Below are 14,283 nucleotides of genomic sequence, written 5' to 3' on the forward strand. Positions count from 1 at the left end.
AGAAAAGGCTACATGTGTACACTGTTGGTGGGAATGTAAATTGGTGCAGCCACTACAGAATATGAGAAATTAAAGATATAACTACCACATGATCCAGCAATTTCACTTCTGGGTATCTACTTGAAGAAAATGAAAACAGTAATTTGCAAAGATATATACTCCTCTATATTCATTGCAGCATTATTTACAATAGCCAAGATATGGAAACAACCTAAGTAGCCATCAATGGATAAAGAAGACGTGGAATACTACTTAACCATAAAAAGAAAGAAATCTTGCCACGTGCAACAACATAGATAGACCTTGAGGGTTTTATGCTAAGTGAAATAAATCAGACACAGAAAGACAAATAGTGCATGATTTCACTTATATATGGAATCTAAAAAGCAAAACAAAACCCAGACCCATGGATACAGAGAATAGTTTGATTAGTTGCCAGAGGGGAGTGGAGGTTGAGGGGCGAGATGAAGTGGGTGAAGGGGATTAAGAAGTACAAACTTCCTGGGCTTCCCTGGTGGCGCAGTGGTTGAGAATCTGCCTGCCAATGCAGGGGACACGGGTTCGAGCCCTGGTCTGGGAAGATCCCACATGCCGTGGAGCAACTAGGCCCGTGAGCCACAATTACTGAGCCTGCGCGTCTGGAGCCTGTGCTCCGCAACAAGAGAGGCCGTGATAATGAGAGGCCCGCGCACCGCGATGAAGAGTGGCCCCCACTTGCCACAACTGGAGAAAGCCCTCGCACAGGAATGAAGACTCAGCACAGCCATAAATAAATAAAAAAGAATCACATCCTCTCTCGGATAACTAAAAAAAGAAAAAAAGAAAAAAAAAAAAAAGAAGTACAAACTTCCAGTCATAAAATAAGTAATAAATTAAATAAAATAAACAATGGGGATGTAATGTATAGTATGGGGAATATAGTCAATAATACTGTATTAACTTTGTATGATGACAGATGGTAACTAAACGTATCGTGGTGATCATTTCGTAATGTAGAGAAACGTTGAATCATTATGTTGTACACGTGAAACTGATATAATATTGTACGCCAAGTATACGTCAAATAAATAAATAAATAACACTCCTATAGGTTTGGCCACGAAGCCAAAAGGATCAAAAGAACTGTACAGTTATCAATACTAACCTTCAACACACACACACACAAAAGGCTTTGGGCACAAATACCTGCTCATTTACTTGCTCCCGTCTCTCTTAGTTCGGGTATCAGTCTCTGAAGACGACAAGTAAACTGCTCTACTTTCAATAACTTATCTATTACTATCACTTGCTGCACTGACCTAAGAGTTTTTTCCTTTATTCTAGGTAAATATTTTTCCCTTAAGAACGTCCAAGAAGTATAAAACCAACAACAACTGGTGAGTGGCAGAACTCCCATTTATACCGGTGCGATTAGAGTATTAGAAAGTTAGGCTACAGAATGACAAGGGGGGTTAATCTTGGAAACTTTAAATGTTTACTTTAAAAATAAAAATAAACAATGATTCATTTATAATTCTAGATTTTATTTTCAAATAACCCCTAACATAAAATACACTGTCTTTTAATTTCCTCCTAGTAAAACTTAGTTCTCTAGCCTAGGAAAGCTAGCCTTTGAAGTGAAGCTACTGCTTTGCTCTCCCAGACCTGCTGGAAAACAGGAGCCCTCTGCTACAGGAAGCAGAGGTAGAGGGGCTGCAAGAGGTTCTCAGGGAAACGGTGGGAGCTGTGCATCAGGCAGCAGCGCTTCTCCACCTCGTCCGCCCGCGACTCTGCAGCCCACGCAGGAGAGGGCGGTAAAACCTTGGCAACGTAACTATTCAAGCATGAATGATGACAGATCCTCTGCTACTTCTGCTGAATAAGCAGACACCCCAGATACGATTCCAGGAAACAGGTGCCTCGCATCAGAAGAAGAAGAAGTGGGAGAAAGCTGGACGTTGATGTTAAACTGAGTCTCAAAGGAACACACAGTTCCTCTTGTTACACAGATACATTAACTGATTGAACTAAAATATTTGGCTTGGACTGATTTGTATGTATTGCCAAAATGACAAAAAAGTCTTAGCTTTTGTATAAGACATAGCCCCTTTCACCATTCAAAGAAGGTTTACAATTGAGGCCATCTGAAGATACTTTAAAATTCTAAACCTTAACATAAATGAACACCAATCCATCATATTCAAATTACGAACACACCCAAAGTTTTCCAAGTTTCCATTTATGCAAGTTTTTTCTTTTCCAGATTAATTTATTGTTACTTTTAGAGGTATCATTAGAGTCCATTATACCAAGCTGTGGGTTAAAAACCCAGAAGAAAACACCAACTTGAAGTTCATCAACATTTGTGGAATACTGTAAAAATCAAACGGGATGTTGTTTGTCAATCAATTTTTATAAATCTGAACTGTTTGAGAATCATATTTAAAAATTTAAGGATACAAACTTCACATTTTTAGCAAAGGAAAAACTCAGGGAAAAGATCAAAGTAAAAAGAACAGAATTGAGATTAGAAATCCATTTTAAGCCAAAATGACGTCTTCATAAGTTAATATTAATCCTTTAATTATAAATTTCAAAGGTTTAAGTAGTTTCTATGACCTTAGCTTTGAATAATTGTACCATATGGAGCTTTTCTTAAATTTGAAAAAGATGCTGAATTGTTGCTCAAAGCCTTTTAATGACTTCAGGCTGGCAGAATTCCAGTATAATCCTTCAGATACCATTAAAATTACAGACCAGGAGCCCAAGCGGGTAAGTACTATGTCAATTTCATAAGAGCTTTTTACTTAGTACAGTGTGGAAAATGCTTGATGTGTTCATATATTTTAAAATATCAAATCGTGAAGCTTAAAACAACTACTTATACTGGAGATTTCACAAAGGAATTGATAGATTACACTAAACACAAATAAGAATTTTGTGTATCATAAAATTAAATGACAAAATTAAAAGGCAAATACCGAAAGTACCTGCCACAAAGAGCTTCATCATCCTAAACATAAACAAGTTTATATAAGGTGATGAGGACACCAGGACATTAACAGAAGAGAAACTGACAAAGGAGGTGAACAAGCACTTCTCAGAAAATGAAACACGAATAACAAATCTATTATATATGTTCAGTCTCACTCTTAAAAATGCAAATTAGAAACAATTAATGTTTTTCACCACCCCCCTCCCCAAATCAAAGAAGAGGTTTAATATTAAGGACTGTCTAGATAAAACAGATATTCTGTTGGGGAAAATACAAATTAGTACAACCGTTTTGAAAAGCAATTTGACCCTGTAATTCTACTGGGATCTTAAACTAAGGGGGAAAAAAATGGAAATGGTGACAAAATTTGATGTATGAAGATGTTAATTTTTGCATCAATTTACATAAAAATGTTTAAAGCTAAATGTTTAAAAATAAAGGAATTTCACAATAAATCATGCTACATCCATAAAACACAGTATTATGAAAAAATGAAAACTACATTTTCAAAGAATTCCAAATGACATTGGAATATTATTAGCATAGCTCTTAAAAAAAGCAAAAGGCATAGCTGTTTATTTAGTATGATCTCAGTCAGCTAAGTTAATGTAGCTATTTTATATACATATTAAATTACTACTATTGGTTATCTCTGGGTGGTGATAGTAACAGAGAGTTTTACACCTCTCTATTTCCCATATTTTCTAAAATATCTTCTATTTCAAGAAAGGCTATTTTTAAAATAGCTGAATAGATTTCTGAAAGAATGGCAAATTTTAAATACCAAAGTTTTAATCAAACATCTGAGAGTTACCCACTACCATCATTTAGTAATAATGTTCTTTAATTTTTCAGAGGTTCATATTTTATGGACTTTGTTTCAATTTGGTTTGAAAAGATTTTAAAAGGCTGGAAAAGCAGCTTTCACTTTGCAAATGTCAATCATTTATTCTCTTGGATTCTCTATTTCAAGTATTTTGACCTTGTGGAGGTATTTCATGTTTCTCTTAACTCAGAGCCATTGAAGATATCACTGGGGTCTAAATCGCTGCTGACAGAAACTCAGGGAGATCTGGACTTAGGAATTCTTTTATAACCTTAACATTGTAAGTGCTACTGAAACAACCCAGACCCACAGGGAAGGTTACATTTAGATTATTTATTATTCTGGGGTTATTCTCTCCTCTTTGAACCTCAACTTTATACTTAATGAGAGAAAATCAATTTCTAAAGCCCTCAATTCTCACTGGATTTTGAAACACTAGCAAATATTTTAACTTTCAGATTTATTTAAAAATGATAAAACATTAAACCTTTTATAAGACATAGTGAGAAGAATTCAAGTAACATGCACGATGACACAACAGGCTAGCAAGGGAATTATCTATCAGTTCATTAGAGCTAATTCAAATTTTTATAGTGAGAACTCAAATATCTATTAATTTTTAAAACTATCTTTAAAAAATGTTATGCTTTGCATTTAACTTACTAATGTGAAGGGAACTACAACAATAAAAAATGAATATTTGAATATAAAGATGCATCTTGTCCTACCCAAAGTACATATAATGGGTTGAAACCAAATTTGGATGAATCAATAGCAATTTTTAATTTAGTCATATTACCATTCACAGCAGCAGAAACTGTAGAACTGAATTTCTAAGTTCATCATCATTCTTTTATTCACTTAACATTTATGAAAGCCTACTTTGTACCAGGCACCGTGCATGATCCTGAAGCTTTGGAAACGAATATTTCACAAGGACTGTTTCAGGGAACTCACAGTTCTGTTCTTCACTGCGTGGGGAGCTCCTTCAACTAGTTAAGGAAAAATATTCATCAATGGGAAATGCAAATTACTCCTCGCATCAAGAGCAGAGCACTTGTATCTTATCATAGGGACTTCGGAACTCATGGCACTAACATGGCCACTTAATGCTCTCCTCCTGTCCCCCAGACCCTCCTGAGGCCACCAAGGGCCTGCATTCTAATTCATTATCCACGTCAGCTAAATTCACTCCACTTAAAGCCCGCTTCTATCTTCCTGTATGACTTGTGTTCTCCGTTCAGTTCAGGGCATTCCACTCTTCCAGACTCACCCCGCCACGCTCTGTTCTCTGCCTGCAGAACCCCGATCCCACCCGCGCACGCTCCCTCCATCCCCTTCCTTCAGCGGCGTCCCAGCCGGCTGCTCAGCCTGCAGCCTGGGGGCCCCACTCGTCTCGAAATTCCTCATTCTGCACAGACTGCGGCGATGCTCTACTAAGGGTCCAGATGACATCGGACAGAAGCTCTTCTCAAGTCTCGCCACAGACTCCTCTGTATCCTTCCCAATTCTCTCCTTCCTTCTTCCCCCTAGAAGGTCACGGCTCCTGCCGTTCCCTCCTTAACACACACAGGTGAGCAGCTACCACGGGCCAGGTTTTCTAGACCCTGGCAGTACAGAAATGAACGCGATAGACAAGGCCCTGCTAATGAGGTTATGGTCTAAGGGGGAGTGGGCGCTGAAAATAAACAAGTGAAAAACTGAAGATGCATTCAGAGAGTGAGACGAGCTGTGAAGACCTCGGGAGGAGCTGAGGAGGGAGGGGGACAGGACGTCAGCCAGAGGTGGGGCCGCAAGGAGAGCGGGGGGGCGAGCGGGAGGACGACCACGAGGAAACGTGCGCGAGAGCATCCCAGGCGGGGGAGAGCGGGGCGCGTCCCCGGAACAGACCCCTGCCTGCTGCGCTCGCGCCCGCACCGCGCGGGTCGCAGGCGTCGGTGCTCCACGCGTCTCTCGTCTTCCCTCTTCCTCGTCCTGGCATTTCCAGGCGTCTTCCGCCTCAGTGCCCTCCCTCACTCCCGGACGACACCTCCCCGGAGCGTCAGGCTCTCGCTCCTCTCCAGCTCCTCGCTCCCCGCTCCCTGACCCCTGCAGCCGGGCTCCGTCCACACGTGCACACCGTCACGGGCAGCGCTCCGTCCAAGGTCCTCAACGATCCTCAGCTTCACATCCTGGGGCCCTTCTTTCACCCTCCTCCTTCCGGGTTTTCCGTCGCGTTCTTGGCAAGCCTCCTTTCCAAATACTCTCTTCCTTCATTCCCATGAAAATGCCTTCTTCTCGCGTCCCTCTTACCTTAACGACCCTTCTTGGACTGTCTCTCCGACTTCACCGATGAAGCCCGCCCCAGCGGCTGGTTTTCGGTCTGTACTCTCCCTGCACAGGCCCCATTCTGGAGCTACTCCTCCGGTCCCGCTCTTCCTAGGATTATCTACAAACGTCCCTTCGATCGCAAGGGAACGTCACAGCTGGGTTCAAACGCAACTGACCTCCATAACCGACTTCATCCTCTTCCCCAGACCAGAAACTGCGACATGCCCCATTCATCCAGGGCGGGGTTTACACCTCGCAGGTCTGATCGGTGCCCTGGCTGGGCTGACCCTCAAACACGCCTCCTCTGGCCCGTGCTCACCACGAGGCCCCACCACACTCCCGTACCTCTGAGGGGCCCTCGGGGACCTGTCTCCTGGATTAATCCAGTCCCGCCAACTACCTCTACTCCACGGCACCTTAGAAAGAGTCTCCGGATAATCACTTGGATCCTGACACGTCATGGCTTAAAAACCTTCAGGAGCTCCTCCCTGCTACCCCACGAAGCCTGAACACTCAGCACGGCTTTGGAGGCCTTCGGCGACCCCCGGCCATCTTTAGGCTCGTCACTAACCACCCTCCCTCGTTAACCACTGTGCCACGTAAACGGGCTTGTTGGCTCTCGCTGTTGTTATTCCTGTGGCTTAGAACCTACTAGCAAAATCCTACACAGTACCCGTGTCCAGTTCACGTGACATCCATCTCTTCCAGGTAATTTCCCCTGACTTCCTTAAAAGAAAATCATTTCCCCCCAGTTCACACTCTACCTTGCATTACAGTTATCTGTGTATGTGTGTGTGTCCTGCAGCCACTACTGTTTTATAATCTCCTTAAGGACAGTGCCTTTTTTTCCCTTTTTCTGTGTAGCCCCAAAGTGCCTGGGATAATGCCTTTGAGATATAGAAAATATTCAAGAAATACTTGCCAAAGAAATTTCCAATGGCTTCTAATACTAATTTCTTTTATTATCTGTAACCTGTCAGTTCGTTAGTAACACATATAAACCTATACTTGAAAAATTCATCTCCTATTAAAAAGAAACCCTTAGAGCTTCCCTGGTGGCGCAGTGGTTGAGAGTCTGCCTGCCAATGCAGGGGACGCAGGTTCGAGCCCTGGTCTGGGAAGAGCCCACATGCCGCGGAGCAACTAGGCCCGTGAGCCACAACTACTGAGCCTGCGCGTCTGGAGCCTGTGCTCCGCAACAAGAGAGGCCGTGATGGTGAGAGGCCCGCGCACCGCGATGAAGAGTGGCCCCCACTTGCCGCAATTACAGAAAGCCCTCGCACAGAAACGAAAACCCAACACAGCCATAAATTTAAAAAAAAAAAAAAAAAAAAAGAAACCTTTAAAATGTGAACACGTGATTCAAGAAAACGAAGGCCTAAACTGTATGTTTTATAAGTCTGGCTTTACTATGTCCAGTGTTTTAAAAAATCGAGGTGCATTGGTATCCGTGCCATTTAAGCACACTTACTTGGAGACACTCTGAACTTCTGGCGGCAGCGAGCAGAGCTGAGGTGCGGGGTGCGTCAGCTCCCAGCAGCCTCCCCGTCGGCCTCTCCTGGGCGCTTGTCAGGGGGCTAGAACTGCTCGGTATCAGGACATGCCCCACTTCCTGACACCTTGTAGCCTTTAGCGTCAAACAGCATGACTCTGCACTGCTCTGATGGAGGGACCACTAGCGTCCTCACTGGGGGGACGAAGGCCCCTCAGCCAGGTCGTGTCCCTGCGGCCTGCGCAGCTCTTGCCGTCTCTCTGCAGAGGGCACGTAACTCCGCTCGCTCCATGGCTCCAGCAAGTCGCCTTGGAGTCACGCTGGGCGACTCACTCCCACGTTCTCTCTCCCTCCGCCTCTCCCCCGACCCCCCACTCCCACGTCTGAGCCCAAAGCAGATCCCGTCAGCTCTGCCTGCAGACCATCAGACCGTAACCCAGCCGGACCCGTGTACCACCTTCAGTGCTACTGGCCAAGCCCAGCATCTCTCAACTCTGGTCTAAGTCACTGCAATAGCTTTTGAACTCGTCTCCCCACTTCCACCTTCACCCTCGGCAGGCAGGCGCGGTCCGAGAGCCCGTGCAAACGCGTCGGGTCACAACAGTCCTCTGCTCCAAACCCGCCAGGCTTCCTCTACTTATGGGGGTCAAAGCCAAGCCCTTGCAGTGGCCTCCACAGCCCTACGGGGCCCGGTCCGTCCCCAGAGGCCTCGTCCTTGACCTCAGCCCCTCGTCCTCCCCTCCTCCGTCATCTTTCCCAGCCACACCGGCCTCCTTGCGGTCCCTCCAGGAAGCCAGGCTCACTCCTGCCTCTTCACTCCTGCCTCTTCACTCCTGCCTCTTCAGAGCCCTCTTCCGGTTTATCCCTGGGTTCAGAGCCAGGCTGCCACGGGCCCAGTCTGCTGAAATCTGACCCTCAGGTAAATGACGGTACTGCTGCAAAGTGAGCACCTTAGGGCCACGATCCAGGTAAAATCAGCAGAGCAGCACCTAGAATGGCGTGGTATGCTCTATGGAGGCTTCACATTTAAAGATCAAGAAGAGGTAGGACAAAAATAAAATTAGAAGATTCTTAAATTACCCTTTCCAAGTGTCTTGATCCCAGGATAGAGGCTGGTCTTAAAGAACTCAGGGGGCAGTTGACAGTTGTGACGATTAATAGCAATTCACTTTTACTACCTGATTAAAATATTTACACTTTTCCAGAACATCAAAAGAACAAATATTTGAGGCTGTCTCTGGAATATAAGTCAACTCAAAATGTGTAAACATTATATTGACATATATTTCAAAAATGTGTAATTCTAAAGAAAGTTCTTAATTTGAAATATCGATCTGGGAAAATATGTCATCATCTATGGGACACATAAAAAACTGTTAAATCTAGAAATGACTATTAGACAACATAAGAAAGATCTGAAACCTAGTCTTACCTGAGGAAAACTCAAGGTTACAGCCCCAATACTCCTAATCAGTATAATATTTGATAATATTATAACACTTCTCACAATGTATATTTAATAGCTATGGAAGGGATATTCCATACAATCCCCTCCACAAAAGTCAAGGGAAAAGTCAGGAAACTCCCTGAGACATACAGCAAGACACTTAGATTGCTCATTTGAATGGTTTACAAACTGGAGAGTAATTCTAAGTCCACCACCTCTTGGAAATTAAATATAACGGTGGCATCCGTGGATTTCAAACACGGGTCTCGACTGTCTATAAACCATCCAGGTGGGCACCTTACCTTTTGCAGCGCCATCTCTGTCTCAGTGGCATGAGTCTGTTTCAGCTCTATTTTCATCTTTTCTGACTCAGCCTTCAGTCTGTTGACAGCAGCCTCATGGTCCCGAGCAGCCCTTTGCTTCTCCTCTTCACGAAGAAGACCGAGCTCCACCAGCTGCTGCTTCCGCTGGGAGTTCACGCTGATCAGCTCTTCTCTCAGCTTGTGGACTTGTGCCTCCATGTCAGCAATAACCTTGTTTTCAAAAATGGGAAAGTGGTCAGAGGACAGGACTAGGAGAGCCGTAAAAGAAGAACTGCAAAAGGCTACCAAACAAAGAAAGTTCACTGCTTCCTTCCTGCTTCCCTCCTTCTGCAATCCCATGCCACCCTTCTAGCTCAGACAGAGATCCTACCTAAAGTCTTTTCCTATATACATCGTTTAGTTTTATTTGTTTCAAATACCTATGTAAATGGAATATTACATGTATTCTTCTGCAACTTGCTTCTTCAAATAGGCAACATTATATTTCTAAGATTCGTCTAGTACTTGCTACTGTATTTTTTGTTTTTATTTCATTGATTTCTGCTCTTATGTTTGTTATGTCCCTCATTCTACATTCTTGGGTTTTTTATTCTTCTAACTTCTTATCTTGGATATTTAACTCATTTATTTTTATCCTTTCTTCTTTCCTGATTTATAAACTTAAGACTATAAATACCGCTCTACTATTGCTTAAGTTTAATCTCTTAGGTTTAGATACACGACATTTTCATTACCATTTAATTCAAAACATTTTGAACTTCCATTTTTATTTTTTTCTTTGACTTATGATCTACTTAGAAGTATGTTTCTTAATTCCCAAACCTATGGGGTATACTAGTTTCCTAGGGCTGTCCCAACAAAGTACGAAAAGCTGGGTGGCTTAAGACAACGTTTACGCTCTCAGAGCTCTAGAGGCTACAAGTCTGAAAGCAAGGTGCTGGCAGGGCTGGCTCCTTCTGGAGGCTCTGAGGCAGAGTCTCTCCCACGCCTCTCTCCCAGCTTTCGGTGGCTGCTCGCCATCCTTGCCTTCTCGATGCATCGCTCCAGCCTCTGCCCCCATCTCCTCGTGGCTGTGCTTGTGTGTCTGTATCTCTGTGTCCAAATTTCCCTCTTCTTATAAGGACAATGGTCACCTTGGACTTAGGGCTCCTCCTAATCGAGCATGACCTCATTTAACTTGATTACATCTGCAAAGACCCTATTTCCAAATAAGGTCACACACCCAGCTTCTGGGTGGATATGAAATTTTAGGGGGAAAACAACCAACTTAGGATGTGAAGTTTAATGACTGTCGTTTTGTTATTCACTTCTAAGTGCATTGCGGCCAGAGAATGTACTCTATACTACATGATTTCTTTGAAAAATTTTGAGATTGCTTGATGGCCAGTTGTACAATTTTTAAAGCTTCATGAATGATTGCTATGAAATATATATTGTATACATTCAGAAGTTGTTGGGTGCCGTGTTCCACACAAATCCATGAGCTCAAACTTGTTTATTATGTTGTTGAAATCTTCTATATCTTACTGACTTTTGTCTTTACTTGAGCTATTGAGTATTTAAAGCTGTGTGCTACGGGGAGGGGGAAGGGTAAGCTGGGACGAAGTGAGAGAGTGGCATGGATGTATATACACGACCAAACGTAAAATAAATAGCTAGACGGAAGCAGCCGCATAGCACAGGGAGATCAGCTTGGTGCTTTGTGGCCACCTAGAGGGGTGGGATAGGGAGGGTGGGAGGGAGACGCAAGAGGGAAGAGATATGGGGATATATGTATACATATAGCTGATTCACTTTGTTATACAGCAGAAACTAACACGCCATTGTAAAGCAGTTATACTCCAATTAAGATGTTAAAAAATAAAATTAAATAAAAAATAAATAAATAAATGGGGCATTTAGTCCAATGCAGTCCATTAGTTTGTACATGCTAACATATTTGCCTTTATTTTCTCTCTTGTCTTGTGCTGTTTGCCCTATGTTGTGCATGTTTTGTTTTTCTCCCCCCTCTTCCTTCTTTCACTCTAATGAACAAACGCCTCCTCCTCAGCCCCCTCCCCCTCTCTGGCGTGGCAGCGATGCCTGTACTTCCTGTCGTGCTCACAGTAAGAGGCTCAACACCCATGTGTCACTTATCAAACTGTAAAGTGAATTATTCTTTATATGCTCTTAAACAACGAAAGAAACTTAGGACATTTTAAGTCCTGTGGCAGTCTCCCATATTGATAAGCCATAGTTGTTATTTTCAGTTTATTTTGTTTTTATCAACTCAATATTGCTAATTATTCAGTAGCTGCTTAGATATATCCATATATTTCCCCGTCTTGTCTCCTCATTCCTTCTTGCAACTCTGACCTTCCATACAAGCATTTTCCTTTAGCCCCAAGTGCACCCTTTAAGTTCTTTAAAGAAGTTTAGTGGCAAGCACTCTCAGTTTTCACTAATCTGAACATATTTTTAGGGGTGTTGTTGAAAAGTCAGCTGCTATTCATTGGAAGATAATTTGTTTTTGTCTCTCTGGCTGCTTTTAAGATCTTTTCTTTGTGTTTTGTATTCTCCAATTTTTTAATTTCTCGAAGTGTAGATATGTTTTTATTTATTCTGACTGGGGCATGCTCCTCCTCTGGATCTGGTTTTATAACCACTGCAAAACTCTCAGCCTTAACCTATTAATTTAATGTCTCTGTTCCATTCTCTCTCCACTCTTTATGAACTCACATGATGTACACAGATCTTCCCATTCTTTCATTTCATCTAACCTCTCTTTCATAGTTTTCATCTTTTCCTCTCGCCTACGTTCTAGACATTTTCTGTGTGTAATCTGCTCTCAAATCCATTCAGATTCTGAATTTCAGTTGTTTTGTTTTTATTTTTAGGAGTTTATTCTTTTACAAATATGCATGGTAATTTTTAAACGCCCTTGCCATTTTAGTATTTTCAATTCCTTTAAAATCTTTAACTTTACATCATATACTAACTATGACTATTTTCTATTCTGTGGCTGATAATTCCAGCATCTCAAGTCTTTGCAGGTCTCATCCTGCTGTTCAAAAATTTTTAAGACCCTGGTTCATGGTACTTTGTTTTTTCTCCTACTGTTTTGTATTGTTGTTCTTTTTAAGTGCAAGTTCGTATCTGTTGGAATTGAAAGTGGTTCTCTGGCAATCACGTGACTCTGACAGAGCCCTGGAGATGTCAGCATGTCTGGACGACTTTAGAGTGAGTTCTCAGACTCGTTTTCCAGGACACGGTGACAGTGCGAACTCAGGCCTCAGACATCCACGAGAACCGGCTTACGGTTATGAATTTTCAGGGGCACCCCACTCAATGTTAGGGTTGTTTCTAGTTCACTTGCACATGGTGGGTGTGGCCCTTGGTGTCCCAGCTTTATGCACAGTAGTAGCCTAGATCCTCTACCTTAAGCAAACCCTGGACTTTGTTTTTCCCCTGTACCCAATAAGAGGCCCCAAACTGAAGTTCAAGTTCACTCAGTTTTAGAAAAGGTCCTCAAGGTGAGAGCTGCCTCAGTGCTCTGCTTACACCTCTGGATTTCTGTTTTCATTTAGATGTTGATATCTGAGTATCCTACCTAACTTAACAGCTTGTGAATACACTCAAAAAGATGTTCTTAAAAAAAAAATTTGTATCTAGCCTTTTTAGTTGTTTTCAGAGGGAAAGATCAGGGAACCTAGCATGCCAGGCTACCAGATGAATAGTTAGTTCAGGCTAAGGGGACTTGCTGTTGTTGTTGTTGTTATTATTATTATTATTGTCTATGCATTAGCTAAGAATGCAGCATTTTCTGAAACACAGTGGTAACTGTTCTAGGTACTATGTACTTCAACAAGCACTGTATAAACCAACAATTCCTTGACTGGAAACTAGAAGACCCAAAAGTGACAGTAAGGACACAAGTTACATTGGGATGATGGGAACAGGACACAAAGGCAAATACTGAGAAGTTGCTTTAAAAATCAAAATACCTACAATATGAGATTACCCCGTTTTCCATAAAAATCCTGTACTCACTTATTTTGAATGCTAACAATTTTACAATTTCTATGAGCTAAATAATAATTGCTAGCACTTTGAGTGTTGACTTTGCACCTGGCATCTGATGCAGATTATTTCATTTAAGATGATAGATGCTAAATAAGCCAATATGATAGATACTGTTAAAATCCAAAGTCTTCCTTTACCTTGGATTGGGGTTAGTTCATACTATTTCAGCTACTGGCCCTGCCCGCTCTCGACACGAGATTAGAAGAGACAGGAATGACAGATGGCTGGTCAAACGCATTTATGTTGGAGGAGAAGAAATGGCTGAATGATAGCAAATCTGAGACTGGGAGCTGGAGGTGACAGGGTGCTCCACTTTTATCCTAGAAAAGCTGATTTGAAATAGATGATCCCTGGGAAAAGTGTAAGAGGACTTTATATAAAAGGCTTTTTAAGTGCATTTGCTCCCCTGTTTCATGGATGTATTGATACCTGGATATTGGTACACAGCTCTAAATCAATTCTCCTGAAAACAAAGTCTCTTGCTTTCTACTCCTTGTTTTAAGACTCCTCCCCTTTGAACACAATATTTGGGCGTAATAAGAGAAGAGACGGTCAATTTAATCACGTTCTGAAACAAAAGGGAAATCTTCTAAGAGCAGATAGGTGTAGGTAGTGACAACAGTTATGTTTTTAGGAGACAAAATAATCTTTTAAAAAACACTCAGTGACATCGATATGGCAGAACAGTCTGGGCTGCTGACCCTGTTTCCCAGAATCAACCATGGAGAAACCACAGGAGGCGTGAATCTGAGATATTAAGAACGACAACCACCACAACAATAAAAACAACAGAAAAACAAACTCCAAGGAGCTCCCGGGGAGGACAAAGCCTGTCCTGAACTGCAGACC

General features: G+C 42.3%; 1 protein-coding gene across 14 annotated transcripts in view; it reads right to left on the reverse strand.

The window, feature by feature from the left end:
• The window catches only part of CEP112 (centrosomal protein 112), a 417,120-nt gene that overhangs the window by 149,934 nt on the left and 252,903 nt on the right, over positions 1–14,283 (reverse strand). For all 14 annotated transcript variants that reach the window (XM_057536338.1, XM_057536336.1, XM_057536335.1 and 11 more), the window contains one exon: positions 9,352–9,582. In XM_057536338.1, the coding sequence (XP_057392321.1) occupies positions 9,352–9,582 (231 nt within the window). The remainder of the gene's footprint in view (positions 1–9,351; positions 9,583–14,283) is intronic.

This window comes from Balaenoptera acutorostrata, chromosome 20 (assembly GCF_949987535.1).
Source record: "Balaenoptera acutorostrata chromosome 20, mBalAcu1.1, whole genome shotgun sequence".
Classification (NCBI taxonomy): domain Eukaryota; kingdom Metazoa; phylum Chordata; class Mammalia; order Artiodactyla; family Balaenopteridae; genus Balaenoptera; species Balaenoptera acutorostrata.